Source organism: Capsicum annuum, chromosome 6 (genome assembly GCF_002878395.1).
Source record: "Capsicum annuum cultivar UCD-10X-F1 chromosome 6, UCD10Xv1.1, whole genome shotgun sequence".
Taxonomy (NCBI): Eukaryota; Viridiplantae; Streptophyta; class Magnoliopsida; order Solanales; family Solanaceae; genus Capsicum; species Capsicum annuum.
The window spans coordinates 35989997-36005548 of NC_061116.1; the positions used below are offsets into that span (position 1 = coordinate 35989997).

At 36.0% G+C, this 15552-nt stretch overlaps 1 protein-coding gene across 1 annotated transcript; it reads right to left on the minus strand.

The window, feature by feature from the left end:
- Positions 1 to 13902: 13902 nt before the first annotated feature.
- LOC107874393 (adenylate isopentenyltransferase 5, chloroplastic-like) lies at positions 13903 to 14286 on the minus strand. Its single transcript, XM_016721187.2, has one exon. The coding sequence runs from the start codon at positions 14284 to 14286 to the stop codon at positions 13903 to 13905; it is 384 nt and encodes a 127-aa protein (XP_016576673.2).
- Positions 14287 to 15552: the final 1266 nt, after the last annotated feature.

The following is a 15552-nucleotide window of genomic DNA, read 5'->3' on the forward strand; positions in this document are numbered from 1 at the left end:
GAAGTGCAGAAATGAGATGTTAATTAAGGAGATAGACATATCTAGGCTCATGGTCTATGCTCTATAGATAGAAGAGGCTAAGAATAAAGAGAGAGAGAGGGCCATAACCAATAGATTCATTTCACTCAGCCTAATTCAGAAGGTAGTAACTGTTCTAAGTTTCATCCAAAATTTCTGCTCCAACACCATCGTCAGCCAGTGTTCTAGTACCTAAGTTAAGAAATGGTAACAAAGATAGGATGCCAGGCTCTAGATCTTAGGGTAGTGTCAGCAGTGCTAGATCAAATTCTTTATGCTAGAAGTATGGCAGAAACCACCATGGTGTCTGCATGGCTGGCAGTGATGATTGTTTTGGAGGTGACAAACTAGACCATCGAATTAATGATTTTTCTCAATAAGGTTCTCAGGGTCAGTATAATAGTTACCTAGCTCAGTCTGGTCGCCCGAATCAGCAGGGTTCCACCTCTAGTGCCCTCAGTAGGCAATGCCCAAACAGGCTTTATGCACTTCAGTCCAGACAAAATCAGGAAAGTTCTCCTGAAGTGGTCACTGCTACGTTACAGATTTTTCATTTATATGTTTATGTCTTATTAGATCCAGGAGCTTCTCTATCTTTTGTAACTCCATACATACATTCAACTTTCTCAATCTCTACCATAGTGGGCCAATCTATCATGGCCCAACAGGTAAACAAAATTGTCCAATTATGAATCTCAGAAAGTCACTTTAGCAGACTTAGTAGAGTTAAAGATGACAGATTTAGAAGTCATTCTCGGTATGGATTGTCTCCATTCATGCTATGCCTCAGTTTTTTGTAGAAATAGAATTATTCATTTTTAATTTCCAAATGAACCATTCCTTTTATGGAAGGGTAGTACTACAGCCTTAAGTGTCGGTTTATTTCATACCTTAAAGTGAGAAAAATGATATCTAAGGGATGAGTCTATATCTTGTATGGGTCACAGACTCTAGTTTCGAGACTCCTAGTCTTGAGTCAGTTCTAGTAGTAAATGCATTCCCAAATATATTTCCCAAAGATCTTCCTGGAGTTCCTCCCATAAGGGAAATTGACTTTGAAATATACCTTCTTCCTGGTACTCAGCCCATATTTATTCCTCTATACAAAATGGCACCAGCTAAACTCAGAGAATTAAAAGAACAGTTACAAGACCTTTTAGATAAGGGGTTCATTAGACCCAGCATTTCCCTATGGGGTGCACCAGTCCTATTTGTGCATAAGAAAGATGGCTCTCTTAGAATGTGTATAAACTATTGTGAGTTGAACAAGGTCAAAATCAAGAATAAATAACCACTTCCTAGAATTAATGATTTTTTCGACCAACTTCAAGGAGCCAGTTACTTTTCTAATATAGACCTTAGATTAGGCTATCATCAGTTAAGAGTCAGAGAATGTGACATTCTAAAAATAGCTTTCTAGATCCGGTATAGTCACTTCGTGTTTTTAATCATATGCTTTGGTCTCACTAATGCCCAACAGCTTTCATGGACTTAATGAATCGCGTGTTCAAGTAGTACTTGGAGATGTTCAATATAGTCATCATTAATGACATTCTTGTCTATTCTCATAGCGAGAATGATCACATAGATCATCTCAAAATTGTACTTCAGACTCTCAGAGCCCATCAGTTGTTCGCTAAATTCAGTAAATGGAAACTTTTTCTAAGTTCAGTATCTTTATTTGGTCACATTATTTCCGTAGATGGCATTAGAGTTGATCCTCAAAATACTGAGGGTATGAGAAACTAGCCTAGACCCATTTCTCCATCAGATATCAGGAGTTTCTTGGGTTTAGCAGGCTATTACCATTGGTTGGTTAAAGGGTTTTTGTCTATTGCATCCCGTATGTCCAGATTAACTTAGAAACAAGTTAAGTTTCAGTGGTTAGATTCGTATGAAAAGAGTGTTTAAGAGTTGAAGACTCGACTCACTACATCCCCAGTTTTGACTCTACCAGATGGTTCAAATGGGTTTGTTGTGTACTGTGATACATCCATAGTTGGTTTGGGTTGTGTCTTAATGCAAGGAGGTAAGGTCATAGCCTATGCTTCTAGACAGCTTAAGCCCCATGGGAAGAATTACCCTACCTATGATCTTGAGTTAGCAGCTATAGTGCTTGCCTTAAATATTTGAAGGCATTATTTATATGGGGTTCATATTGATGTGTTCACTGAATATAAAAGCTTCCAGTAAGTGTTCTATTAAAAAGATTTAAATTTCCATCAGAGAAGGTGGTTAGAGTTGTTAAAATATTATGACATAAGTTTTTTGTATCATCCGGGGAAGGCTAATGTAATGGTAAATGCTCTCAGTAGGTTGTTTATAGGTAGTGTTTCTCATGTTGAGAATGATAAGAAGAGGTTAGTTTAGGAAGTTCATCAGCTTACCCGACTAGGTGTCTGTGTTGTCGATTTAGCATAGGGTAGTATATAGGTGCAGAGTAGTTCAGAATCATCTCTAGTCTCCAAAGTAAAGAAAAAGCAGGATAGAGATCCCAGTTAAGTTATGCTAGTAAGAGATCAAAAAGTAGAGGTTTTCTCCTAAGGGGGACATGGTGTGTTATATTGCCAAGGTAGGTTATGTATGCCAGGTGTAGATGACTTGAGGCAGCGAATTATTGAAGAAATGCATGGTGCGCATTACTCGATTCATCCAAGGTCCACTAAGATATATCGCTAAGAGATATATTGCAGAGTTTGTCGCTAAGTGCTCTACGTGTCAGCAGGTTAAGATTGAGCTCTAGAAGCCATGCAGGTCCATGCAGGAGTTCAGTATTCCTACATGGAAATGGGAAGAAGTGAACATGGACTTTGTGACAGGTTTGCTCATACTCATCGTCAGCATGATTTGATTTGGATTATCGTAGATAGGATGAACAAATCATCTTATTTTTTGCCAGTCCATACTTCATTTTGAGCCAAGCACTACGCCAAACTCTATATTAGAGAGTTGGTCAGGTTACACGAAATCCCAATATCCATTATTTCAGATAGAGGTACCCAGTTTACCTCTTATTTTTGGAAAGCATTCCAGAAGGGTCTTGGTACCCAAGTTTACCTCAGTACAGCTTTCCACACTTAGACGAAAGGTCAAGCAGAAAGGACAATAAAACTCTAGAAGATATATTAAGGGCATACGTAGTTTATTTTAAAGGTAGTTGGGATGACCACCTGAGTTTGATCGAATTTGCATATAATAACAGCTATCATTCTCATATTTAGATGGCTCTATTTGAGTCACTTGATGGTAGGAGATGTAGACCTCCAAATGGTTAGTTTGAAGTAGGTGAGGCCACAGTTGTAGGGCCTTATTTAGTGTTTGATACCTTGGAGAAAGTTTAGTTGATCAAAGAAAGGCTTAGGGTAGCCTAGAGCTAAAAAAAATAGTATGTAGATATGAGGGGAAAGGATTTTGAGTTTGAGATTAGTCATTTTGTGTTCTTAAAAATCTCCCCCATGAAGGGGGTGAAGAGGTTCAACAAAAAGTGAAAGCTCAGTCCCCGATATATCTGTCTTTATAAAATTCTCAACGAATTTGGAAAGGTAACTTACGAGTTTGAGTTGCCTTCTAATCTAGCTTCAGTAAACCTAGTGTTCCACGTCTCCTTGATAAAGAAATGCTTTGGTGACCCAGCAGACATAGTTCCATTAGAAGACATAGATATTCAGAATGATCTCTCTTTCAAAGAGGTTCCAATACAAATCTTTGATCGTCAGATTCGTAGACTGAGGAAAAAAGAAGTTCCCTTGGTCAAAGTTCTTTGGTGGAATCATTCTATTGAGCGAGCTACTTGGGAAATGGAAGCAAATATGCGGACCAAGTATCCTCGCCTCTTCTCTGCAAACTCAGATTCAGCTTAAGGTATCGCCTTCCTTAGCTTTATTCATTTTCATGTTCAGTTACAGTTACAAATTTGGTATTCAATACCGTTGCATATCATCCTCATGACAGTTATGCATTCATAAATCAGTTCAATCATGTACTCATGCATCAAATATGCATATTCAGTATGAAAATTCAGTTTATCAGTAGTTTCAGTCATGCAAACATGTTTCAGTAAAGATTGTTCAATGTGTAAACCCAGTCTTTTAGTGTTCCTCAGCTTAATTAGTCTCATTTGAGAATGAATGATCCTATAGGGGAAATATTGTAATACCCTTTATTTCTCTAGCTTAGTTAAACTCTCAGTATATGAGTATTTTGAAAAAAAATTAAAATACATAGAATTTTCCAGATTGAGACCTTCCATTGTGTAGGAAATTTAGTTAGCTTTCCAATGATATAAAATTCACCCAAATCTGATACTCGGTCTAAGAGTTAGAGCAATTTTAGTAAAACAGTATGCCACCTGGTACAGCACCACGTTACAGATCTAGTTCAAATTGCATTCAACAATTTCCAGTGAAGTTCCGCTATAATGGCATATCACACCAATGTTCCAGTTCACAATTGTCATTTTTTAGTGAGGGACAGCGATCCCACCGCGTCGCGCCAAGGGATATTTTCCCAATTATCAAAATCTATTGAGACTCCGCTATGGTGCCGCATCATGACAAGGGTCAATTTCACTCTAATCCATTTTACACAGTTCCCAGTCAAATTCTAGTGGCTGACCGCGATGCCACCACCTCACGGTGGAGGCCAAAATCAGGACTTGCAGTGACAAATTTTTAATTCTTTCCATGGGTAATTTGGTATTTTTTTCATGACCTTAATCAGTCTTAAACATGAAATTAACCCCTAAATTACTTATTATGTCATTATTCACTCAATTTCTCTCAAGGATAAATCATTCTCCCTCAAATTAACAAAACCCTAACTTCAAGAGTAAGGAAAAAATCTCAAGGAATCATTCAAGAACCTTCAAATACTCATCTTCTCAGGTATGTTAGGTGTTCATCTATGAGTTTCTTTCACCCATAGAGCCAAAGAATCTCTTTTTAAAACTCCAAGCTTATTGGTTCATGATTTACATGCTTAAATTTGATTGTATTCATGTTCATGATATTATTTGGATTTCAATCCATGATTAATTAAAAGATCCATGTAGTTAAACTTGTATGTATGATGAATTATACGATTTGCATGTTAAGCCCTTGAATTTACAAATTCTTTATTGTAACCATGTTATCAATATGTTTACTAATGTTATGTGAAATCCCTAAGTGTTTGACAAAAAGCTCATGTGAATTGAACAGTGAAATCATGACATGTTCTTATTTGTTCCCATTCAAGTACAAGTTCATGTATCTCAAGTATTAGACAAAATGCCAAGATGAACATATTGTTAACAAGTATCTATTGTTATTCTTCTCAAGATCATGCATGTTTTACTTTCCAAGCTATCGACTCCTGAGGTATTCAATACCCTAAAATCTAGTTGTTTACCTAGAGCTATAGTAGTTACTGTATAGTTGTTTACTGTATAGTCTCAGTAATGTCACAAACAGTAGTGCTCAGTCAGTTACAGAACTCAGTGAAGCTTGGTATCTGTACAGTTAAATTCAGTATAATAATAAATGTCATTCAGTTGGGAGTATGGTTAAGTACCGAGTGAACCTAAGGATGGGAGCTCACCTGCAAGTAGATGGTGTGATCCTTAGAAGACGTCCTTACATTCCATAACTACATAGCCATCGTAGGTCAAGATATCAACCTGCCAATTGAGGGGTGACAAGGTGTTTTACCATCAAGTTCAAGGTACCACCGTTGTCATTCAAGGTACCTGCCAGATAAGGGTGACTCTTCAACTTGTCCTTACGCAAGGCACGGTACTGACACCCTTTAAACTGGGGTTATAGGTTTGACCCCAATTATCTTATTTGGGGTATGTCGATTATATAATTTCCTCACACAGTTTAACTTTCAGTCTCAGTATAGAACTCTGTTTAGTTCTAAATAGTCAGGACTGTAAATACAGTCAATCAGTATTATTAATTCAGGTATTAGTTATCTCAGATATCAGTTAATCAGTACCAGAAATCAGTACTTAGCTTTAGTAAAAGAGCAGATATAGTATACATGTATATGCACAGTATTGCATACTCAGTATATTACAATAGTTCCAGTTATCCATGTGCTCTTATTCAATCACTTTATATAATTCAGAAAGTTACTGTTCATGCATATGAACCCATGAATTAAGCCTTACCTCATCTTGCATACCAGTACATTCCATGTACTAATGCATACTTTTTCTTTGCACTATAATGTCTCATATCATAGGTTCGGACGCTCAAGTTCCTGACCGCGCTTAGACTAATTCAGATATCAACATCAGATTCAGTATTGAGTCCTCATCTGTTGAGGCTATTCTTTTATTTCAGTACTATGGTAGATTCAGTATTTTATTAGTCAAAGTTAGTTGGGGAGCTTGTCCCATCAACTCCACTTTCAGAAAGTTCAGATTGAGGCTTTTTAGACTAGATTAGTTCAAACAGTATTCAATTTTTAGATGATATTATTATTTTCTATTTATTAGTATTCTGATTATAAACCTTATGGAAATTCAACCTATTTTTCACATTATTTTAGTATTATCATTTCGTGTTTGCAGTAGGTACTAGTCATGTGTTAGCTTGTGGAACTATAGGGTTATAAGCACCGTGTGACTCCAGGGTGCAGACTCAGGGCATTAAAATCTTGGTATTAGAGCCTATGATTCAATAAAGTCCTAAGGAGTATAAAAGTCACATTAAGTAGAGTCTTGTGCCTAGGTGTGTAGCATGCCATACTTATGAGCAAGACGCTACGAGATGTTTTTAGGAAAGTTTCCCTTCTTTCAGTATTTATGTCGTGCAAGTGGGCATGAGTTCAAGTTAAATTCTAAATCAAATCATTTTATTTCTTCTATTTATAGAACATGCCACCCAAAAAGACCAACAGAAAAAGAATAGGAAACCATCCATCACCTCAGCCCATTGAAGCAGATCCCCTGGATGAGCATGTCTCCGATGCAGATCAAAGCCGCATTCACCACTCTAGTCGATTTTTTAGCAGCTCAGAATAAATGCCCAGCTGTTGTTTAGGCCATACAAGTGGCCAATACTGCTGCATCCAGTATTGTGGACTTCACCCGAATGAATCCTCCCCTATTCTTAGGATCTAAGTCTGAAGAGGATCAACAGGAGTTCTTCGTTCAGGTTCAGAAAGTCACAAATATTATGGAAGTGACTTCCAATAAGAGTATTGAGTTATCTTCCTACCAGCTACAAGATGTAGCTCATATATCATTTGAGCAGTGAAACGTAGATAGGGGTGTAAATATAGAACCAATAGAATTGAAAGAGTTTGCTACTAGTTTTCTTGATAGATTCTTTCCCTTAGAGCGGAGGAAAGCTAAGATGTTAGAGTTCATCAATGTTAGGCAAGTCTACATGATAGTAAAAGAGTATTCCCTTAAATTTACTCCGTTAGCTAGGTATGCTCCCCATGTAGTAGATGACAATAGGTCCAAGATGAGCAAGTTTGTATTAGGGGTGTTAGAGAGTGTGGTTAAGGAGTGCAGAACTGCATTGTTAATTAAGGAGATAGACATATCCTGGCTCATGGTGGATGCTCAGTAGATAAAAGAGGCTAAGAATAAGGAGAGAAAGAGGGAAAGCAAGAGTTCCAGAATTGGTAGTTTCAATTTCACTCAGCCTAAGTTAAAAGGCGGTAACCGTTCCCAATTTCATCCAAACTCTTCAGTTATAGTTCTGTCCTCAGCCAATGCTCTAGTACCTAAGTTCAGAAATGGTAACAAAGATGGGTTGCCAGGCTTTAGATCTCAGGGTAGTGCCAGCAGTGCTCGAACAAATCCTCTTTGCCATAAGTGTGGAAGAAACCACCAGGGTATTTGCAGGGTCGACAGTGATGTTTGTTTTGGGTGTGGAAAGAAAGGCCACCAAATTAGATATTATTAAAAGTTAGGTTCTCAGGATCAATATAATCGCCCCCCTGCTCAGTCCAGTTTCCCAAATAAATAGGGTGCCACCTCCAGTGCCTCCGGTGGCCAACGCCCAAACACACTTTATGCACTTTAATCCAAAGAAGATCAGGAAAGTTCTCTTGATATGGTCACTGGTATGTTACAAATATTCCATTTATATATTTATGCCATATTTGTTCCAGGATCTTCTCTATCTTTTGTCTCCTTACATAGCAAACAACTTTAAGGTCAAAAAAGAAATCTTAACAAAGCCCTTCTCAATCTCTATCCCAGTGGGTTACTCTATCATAGCCTGGTGGGTATATGGGAACTGTCTGGTTATGATATCTTAGAAAGTCACTTTTGCAAACTTAGTAGAGGTATAGATCATGGATTTTAATGTCATTCTCGACATGGATTGGCTTTAGTCATGCTATGATTCAGTTGATTTTAGAAATAGAATTGTTCATTTTTAGTGTCCAAATGGAAAAGTCTTTGAATAGAGGGGTAGTACTACAAAGCTTAAGGATCGGTTGATTTCATACCTTAGAGAGAGAAAAAGGATATCCAAGGGATGTGTCTATCATCATGTGTGAGTTACAGACTCTAGTTTAGAGACTCATAGTCTTGAGACAGTTCTAGTAGTAAATGAAGTCCCAAATATGTTTCTCGAAGATCTTTCTAGAGTTCCTTCCATGAGGGAATTGACTTCAAAATAGACCTTTTTTTGGATACTCAGCCCATATCTATTCCACTATACAAAACGGCACCAGCTAAACTTAGAGAGTTAAAAGAGCAGTTAAAGGACCTTTAAGACAAAGGGTTCATCAGACCCAGTGTTTCCCCATGGGGCGTACTAGTCTTATTAGTGCATAAAAAGATGGCTCTCTTAGAATATGTATAGACTACCGTCAATTGAACAAGGTCACAGTCAAGAATAAATACCGACTTCCTAGAATTGATGATTTGTTTGACCAACTTCAAGGAGCCAGTTACTTTTATAATATAGATCTCAGATCAGACTATCATCAGCTCAGTTTCAGAGAATGTGACATTCTGAAAACAGCTTTTGAACTCAGTATGGTCACTTCGAGTTTATAATCATAACCTTTGGTCTCACTAATGCCCCAACATCTTTCATGTACTAAATAAATCACATGTCTAAGTAGTACTTGCACATGTTCATTATAGTCTTCATTGATGACTTTCTTTTCTATTCTCGTAGCGATAATGATAGATCACCATAGAATCGTACTTCAGACTCTCAGAGCCCATCAGTTGTTCTCCAAATTTAGCAAGTGGGAATTTTGGTTAAGGTCTATATCATTCCTTGGTCAAATTATTTCAGTGATGGCATTAGAGTTGATCCTCAAAAGATGAGGTAGTGAGAAACTAGACTAGACCAATTTCTCCATCAGATATCAGAAGATTCTTGGGTTTAGCTGGCTATTACCATTGATTTTTTTAAGGTTTTTCATCTATTGCATCCCCCATGTCCAGATTAACTAAGAAGAAAGTTAAGTTTCAGTGGTCAGATTTGTGTGAGAAGAGTTTTCAGGAGTTAAAGACTCGACTCACCGAAGCCCTAGTTTTTACTCTTCCAAATGGTTCAGATAGGTTTGTTGTGTACTGTGATGCATCCAGAGTAGGTTTGAGTTGTGTCCTAATGCAGAGAGGTAAGGTCATATCCTATGCCTCTAGACTGCTTAAGCCCCATGAGAAAAACTACCCTACCCATGATTTTTAGTTAGCAGCTGTAGTGTTTGCCTTAAATATTTAGTGGCATTATTTTTATGGGGTTCATATTGATGTGTTCAGAGATCATAAAAGCTTGTAGTATGTATTCTCTCAGAAAAATTTAGAGAAGGTGATTAGAGTTGTTGAAATATTATGACATGAGTGTTCCGTATCATCTGAGCAACGCCAATGTAGTGGCAGATGCTCTCAATAAGTTGTCTATGGGTAGTGTTTCTCATATTGAGAATGATAAGAAAAGGTTAGTTAAGGAAGTTCATCATCTTACAGGACTAGGTGTCCGCGTAGTCGATTAAGAAGAGGCTAGTGTATGGATATAGAATAGTTTAGGAGATGAAGACCCGACAGACAAAAACCCAAGTGTATGATAAAATGATCATGTGAATTAAATATTGAAATTATGACATATTATTATGTGTTCCCATTCATGTACAAGTTCATGTATCTCAAGTGTTTGACAAAATGCCTAGGTAAACATATTGTTAACAAGTATCTTTTGTTATGCTTTTTAAGATCATGCCATGATTTACTTTCCATGCTATTCAATACCCAATATTCTAGCTTTTTACCTAGAGCTACAGTAATTACAAAATAGTCTCAGTAATGTAATGAATAGTAGTACTCAGTCAGTTATAGACATTAGTGAAGCTTAGTATTAGTTCAGTTCAGCATAATAATTAGTGTCATTCAGTGGGGAGTAGGATTTAGCACTGAGTTAACCCAAGGATGGGGGCTCACCTGCCAGTAGAGGGTTTAATCCTTAGAAGAAGTCCTTGGATTCCAGAACTACGTAGCCAGCGTAGGTTGAGATATCAACATTCTAGGTGAGGTTTGACAAGTGTTTTACCTGCCAGTTATGGGTACCACTGTTCTCATTCAGGGCACCTTTCAGATGAAGGTGACACTTCAGCTTGTCCTTACCCGTGGGCACGGTACTGACACCCTTCCAACTGGGGTTATAGGTTGTACCCTAGTTATCTTATTTGGTGTATGTCGGTTAGATGATTACCTCCCACAGTTTTAGTTTTAGTCTCAGTATAGAACTTAGTGCAGTTCTACATAATCAGGACTATCAGATAAAGTCACTCGGTATCAGTAATTCAGTTATGAGTAATCTCAGATATCAGTTACTCAGTACCAGAAATTAGTACTCAGCTTTAGTAAAAGCTTAGATACAGTATAAATGTATATGCACAATATTTCATACTTAATATTTTACAATAGTTCCAGTTATCCATGTGCTCTTATTCAGTTACTTCATATCATTTAGTCAATTACTATTCCTGCATATGAACCCTTTCATTCAGCCTTACCTCATCTAGCATACCAGCATACTCCATATACTGAAACATAATTTTTCTTTGCACTATGATGTCTCATATCATATGTTCGGATGCTAAAGTTTCTGACCTTGCTTAAACAGATTCAGATATCAGCAACAGATTCTGTAGTGAGTCCTCATCTATTGAGGATATTCTTTTATTTCAGTACTACAGTAGATGCAGTATCTTATTAGTTGGAGTTAGTTGGGGGGTTTGTCCCATCAACTGAACTTTGAAACAGATCAGTTTGAGACTTTTTAGACTAAAATAGTTCAGACAGTATTCAATTTTCACATGATATTATCAGTTGCTATTTATTAGTAATCAAATTATGAAACTATGGCAATTCAACCTATTTTTTGCATTATTTTAGTATTATTATTTAGTGTTCACAATAGGTACTAATCATGCATTAGCTTGTGGTCCTTCGGGGTGATAAGCACCGTGTGACGTTCAGAGTGCAGACTCAGGGCATTACAACTATGCATATAAGGTAAGGACTATCTGAACAACATAAGATAACTGAACATGAATGCATAAAATTGTATAATCTAAGAATGCATGACTAAGTGCATATCTATTATGTTACTGAGATAATCTAACATCCGAAAGATTGAAGTCTATTAAACTGAATATCTGAAAGTTTGTTCACTTAGTCATGCAAACCTGAATTGACAACACATTAAATACTGACTGAAACTATGAAAGGTATTATCTAACTGACATGATACAATCTGAGCTAATTGGGGTCCAACCTGTTACCCCAATTGGAAGGGTGTCAGTATCATGTTAGGGTACTAATACTGGCTATATGGATCCACTATGATGATATCTCGAAGGACTGGAGTGTCAATCCTAAACTAATGGGTGACCCCCAAGAGGTAGTAAAGCCTAAACTGATGAGTGACTCCTCGAATCCTATGTTGGCTACGTAGTTCTGGAATACAGGGACTGCAACTAAGAATTCTGCCTAAGTGACGAGGAAGCCTCCATCCCTATATTCGCTAGGTGCTAAATCCTACTCCCAACTGAAAGAAATTAATTATTAACTGGAGCATGCACTGATAACTAATAACTGATGAGCTCCAGCCATGGTATTTTGAAAATAATAGTGCATATGAATTTAGAGCTAATTATTAATGTGTAAATTGATACTGGAACTGAAACTGGGCTGAGCTAAGATTAATTGGACTCACAACTAACCATATTAGTGACTGAATAATATAGCTCATGGTATAACTAAAATCATTCTGTAGATACTAAAAACTAGGTAAGCAGCTAAATTTTGGGTATTCATAACTCCCAGGACTCAATAACTATAACAATAGGACATAGTAAAGCTTTGGGGCATAATAAGTAGTCAATAGTCAAAAACCAATCATTAGGGAATTTCATCAAATACTTGGGAATCATGAACTTAAACATGGGAATGTCTTAAACATGAGATCATAGCATGATTATATTACTAAGATAATGAATTGGGGGACTTATATGAAATTCGCTTGGACTTGGACATGGGAGTTTCATCAAAACATGTAAAGATCATAGCTTGAACATAAGAATATCTTAAATATGAGGGAATAATAGAGTTACATGGCAAAATTCATATTGAAATTTATTAAACATGACATGGGAATTTCATCAACCATGTGGAGACCCTAAACTTGTGCATGGGAATGAGCAAGCATGCAAAAATATCATGGCTACATGAATCAATTCAAAACATAGGGATTTGATATAAAGATCATAACATTCAAAATATGTATTGAATCACTCCACTTAAAAACACATATACTCTTAACTTGAAATCAAACACATGAGGATCGTGACATAAAACATGGGAGTAGTTAAACCATGAAGATCACCTAAATTTCAATATTAAAAACATGGGTTAAGGATTTAACATGTGAAAATCACCATTCGCACATATTAAGGAAATTTCAATGAAAACCATTAATAAACATGATACATAATCTAAATTTATGGAAGTTTCATGGATATAATTCATATTAACATGTAAAGATCATAACTTTGAACTTAAAATGTGTTTTTGGACTCCATGGTTGAAAGGGACCTATGGATGAACTCCCACATACCTTAATTAGATGATTTCTTAAAGATTGTCGAATTTGGAAAACCTGAACACTTGGATTCTTGAGAGGAAAAAGATTGAAATTGATCTTGAGGAAAGGGGAGGGTTTACATGAGGTTTTGATGATGAAAAGTGGGTAAATAATTCCCTTTTGAGTGTATTAATTCGTATTTGGATGGCTAGGGTTAAGGGGAATGGAGTAAACTACCCCTTGGACTCTTTTTCTCGTGAAAACTATCATTGCGGCACGGACCCTAGTTAGGTTAAGCATCCCTTGTGACTCGACCCCTAGTCGGGTTAAATAGCCATCACGGTGCAGGGCTATCACAACCCCATACTGCCTCTTACGAAAAAGTCCATAACTTTTCACTCGGGTGTTGGATTAAGGCAAAATTGGTATCGTTGGAAGGCTAACTCATTATCTACAATTAGGTGTGTGCTGAATTGAAAATTTACACATATATCAAAAGTTATACACGTTCAAATTAGATCCTTTTAGAATCGAATACAAAACTTTGGACGCATCAAAGGCTCTTAGCTCAAATTTGTTCTAAGTGATTCCTATGAATATTTTTCACTTCGAAAGCACTTCAGACACTAGGATAAATATCATGACACATGAATTCAAAATTAAATCATGGGATTATAGACTACATGCATAAGAACGATGGTTCAAAGTTTAGCCCAAAAATGTGAGGTGTTACAAGTATTAAAACTTTTAATCAATTTCAACTCACAACATCACAAAGGAAATAGTAGTGCTAATAGTATTGGTTTCTAAAAACTCAATAATGATGTTGTAATCGTCATTTTTTTAGAAACTCTTCCATGATATCAAGGAAGGGTTTCAACACATCATGCTTCCATTTATCATCATCTCCTTCTTTTTCATGTTCCTTCAAAACATTGGTCGCATCAATACGATTCAATGACAACATTTTCACATCCAAGAATCGTTGAATTTTCTCAAGTTGTAGATGAACTAAGTTGCAAGTATTAACTTTAATTTCTTCAACCGCGGATTCAAGAAGCATCTTCTTTGTTGATTCTTCATATGCGTCAAACTTATTTTCTTCTCTAAAGTATTTGTCTATCCCAGGGACACCAATGGATCGTTGGATTCCTTTATCGTAATCTGCTACAGGAAAAAATATTCCCTTCACCTCATCCACTAGCCCTGTATGCGGCATAAATATTAAAGAATTGTTTGAGATATTTGAAGTCCATTTAAGTTATTTGAATAGAACTTTAATTTTTAAAGAGAGAGATTAAAAAGATATTGTAGAAAATATTTTAAAATATTATATGATTATTTTCAAACATCAAGTGTTAATTTTCTAAAAAAACAACTAGTAAAATATTCAAGGTTCATATAAGCTAAGTTGTATATTATTGTTATAAATCATGTGTATATGAGAAAATGGTAGGTGAAGTGTCAAATATCAATTATTTACTGACACTAATAAATTAACCATACATATAAACTAAATAGAAATTAAACTGGCCTATTTGGACCATCTGATCAACCCTTTTGCGAAGAGAAAGGTCAAGTGTATACACGTCAATGTCAATCCAAATAAAACAAATACAGTAGTTAGATTTAAACTCCTATGTAGGATCTTTCACAAGTTTTTTAATTAATGAATTTTACCCACCAACGATGATTGGAACATATCCACGACTTATAATTTTCTCTATGTAGCAAATGTCTTGAGCACAAAAATTTTTAGTCGTGAAATCAGAATCTGGATCAATTTCACCTTACAAATATGAAAATAATTATTGTCAATGTTGCGATTTAACTATATTGATATAGAGAGAGAGAGAGAGAGAAAATTAATATGAAATGCACATATTTGTAATAGTGGTCAAATGATATTCATTCTCACAAAAATCAAGGATTTAACTTATTTATAATTGATCAGGGTCAATAATCCTGATGTCTCGGGTTCATATCTCTAATGTGTTTTAAAATACTAGATAATTTTTCTCCATATATTCAAGCTTTGGTAGGAAAAAATTATTGTCACATAAATCAGCGAGAGGTAGCCAGTTCAAGTAATTAACTTTTAAATATATTATTTATTTCCCACTCAAATTAGTAATTAATGTAATTAAATTTGTCACACACGACAATATCAAAATAATAATATGTATTTTCTCACTAATTCATAATAACTACTATTAAATTATTATAATATGTGTATAGTGTAAATACTTAGCGGGAATAAATATTTACCTAGAAAATAGTGTGTTACACCTTGTTTTTCAGTGTCTGTGATCTTGTTGGTGACAATGTCAAGTCCCGTATAAACTTGCATTTTTCGGAGTTGATAATTTCTGCTGAAAAATAGGTTGCAAAGGCAATGGAGAGATTACATTTTTCCGTCCCTATAGCTCCTATTATAAAAACTACCTTTTTCTTCTTTAACTTGATGATATTGTTGATGAATGTA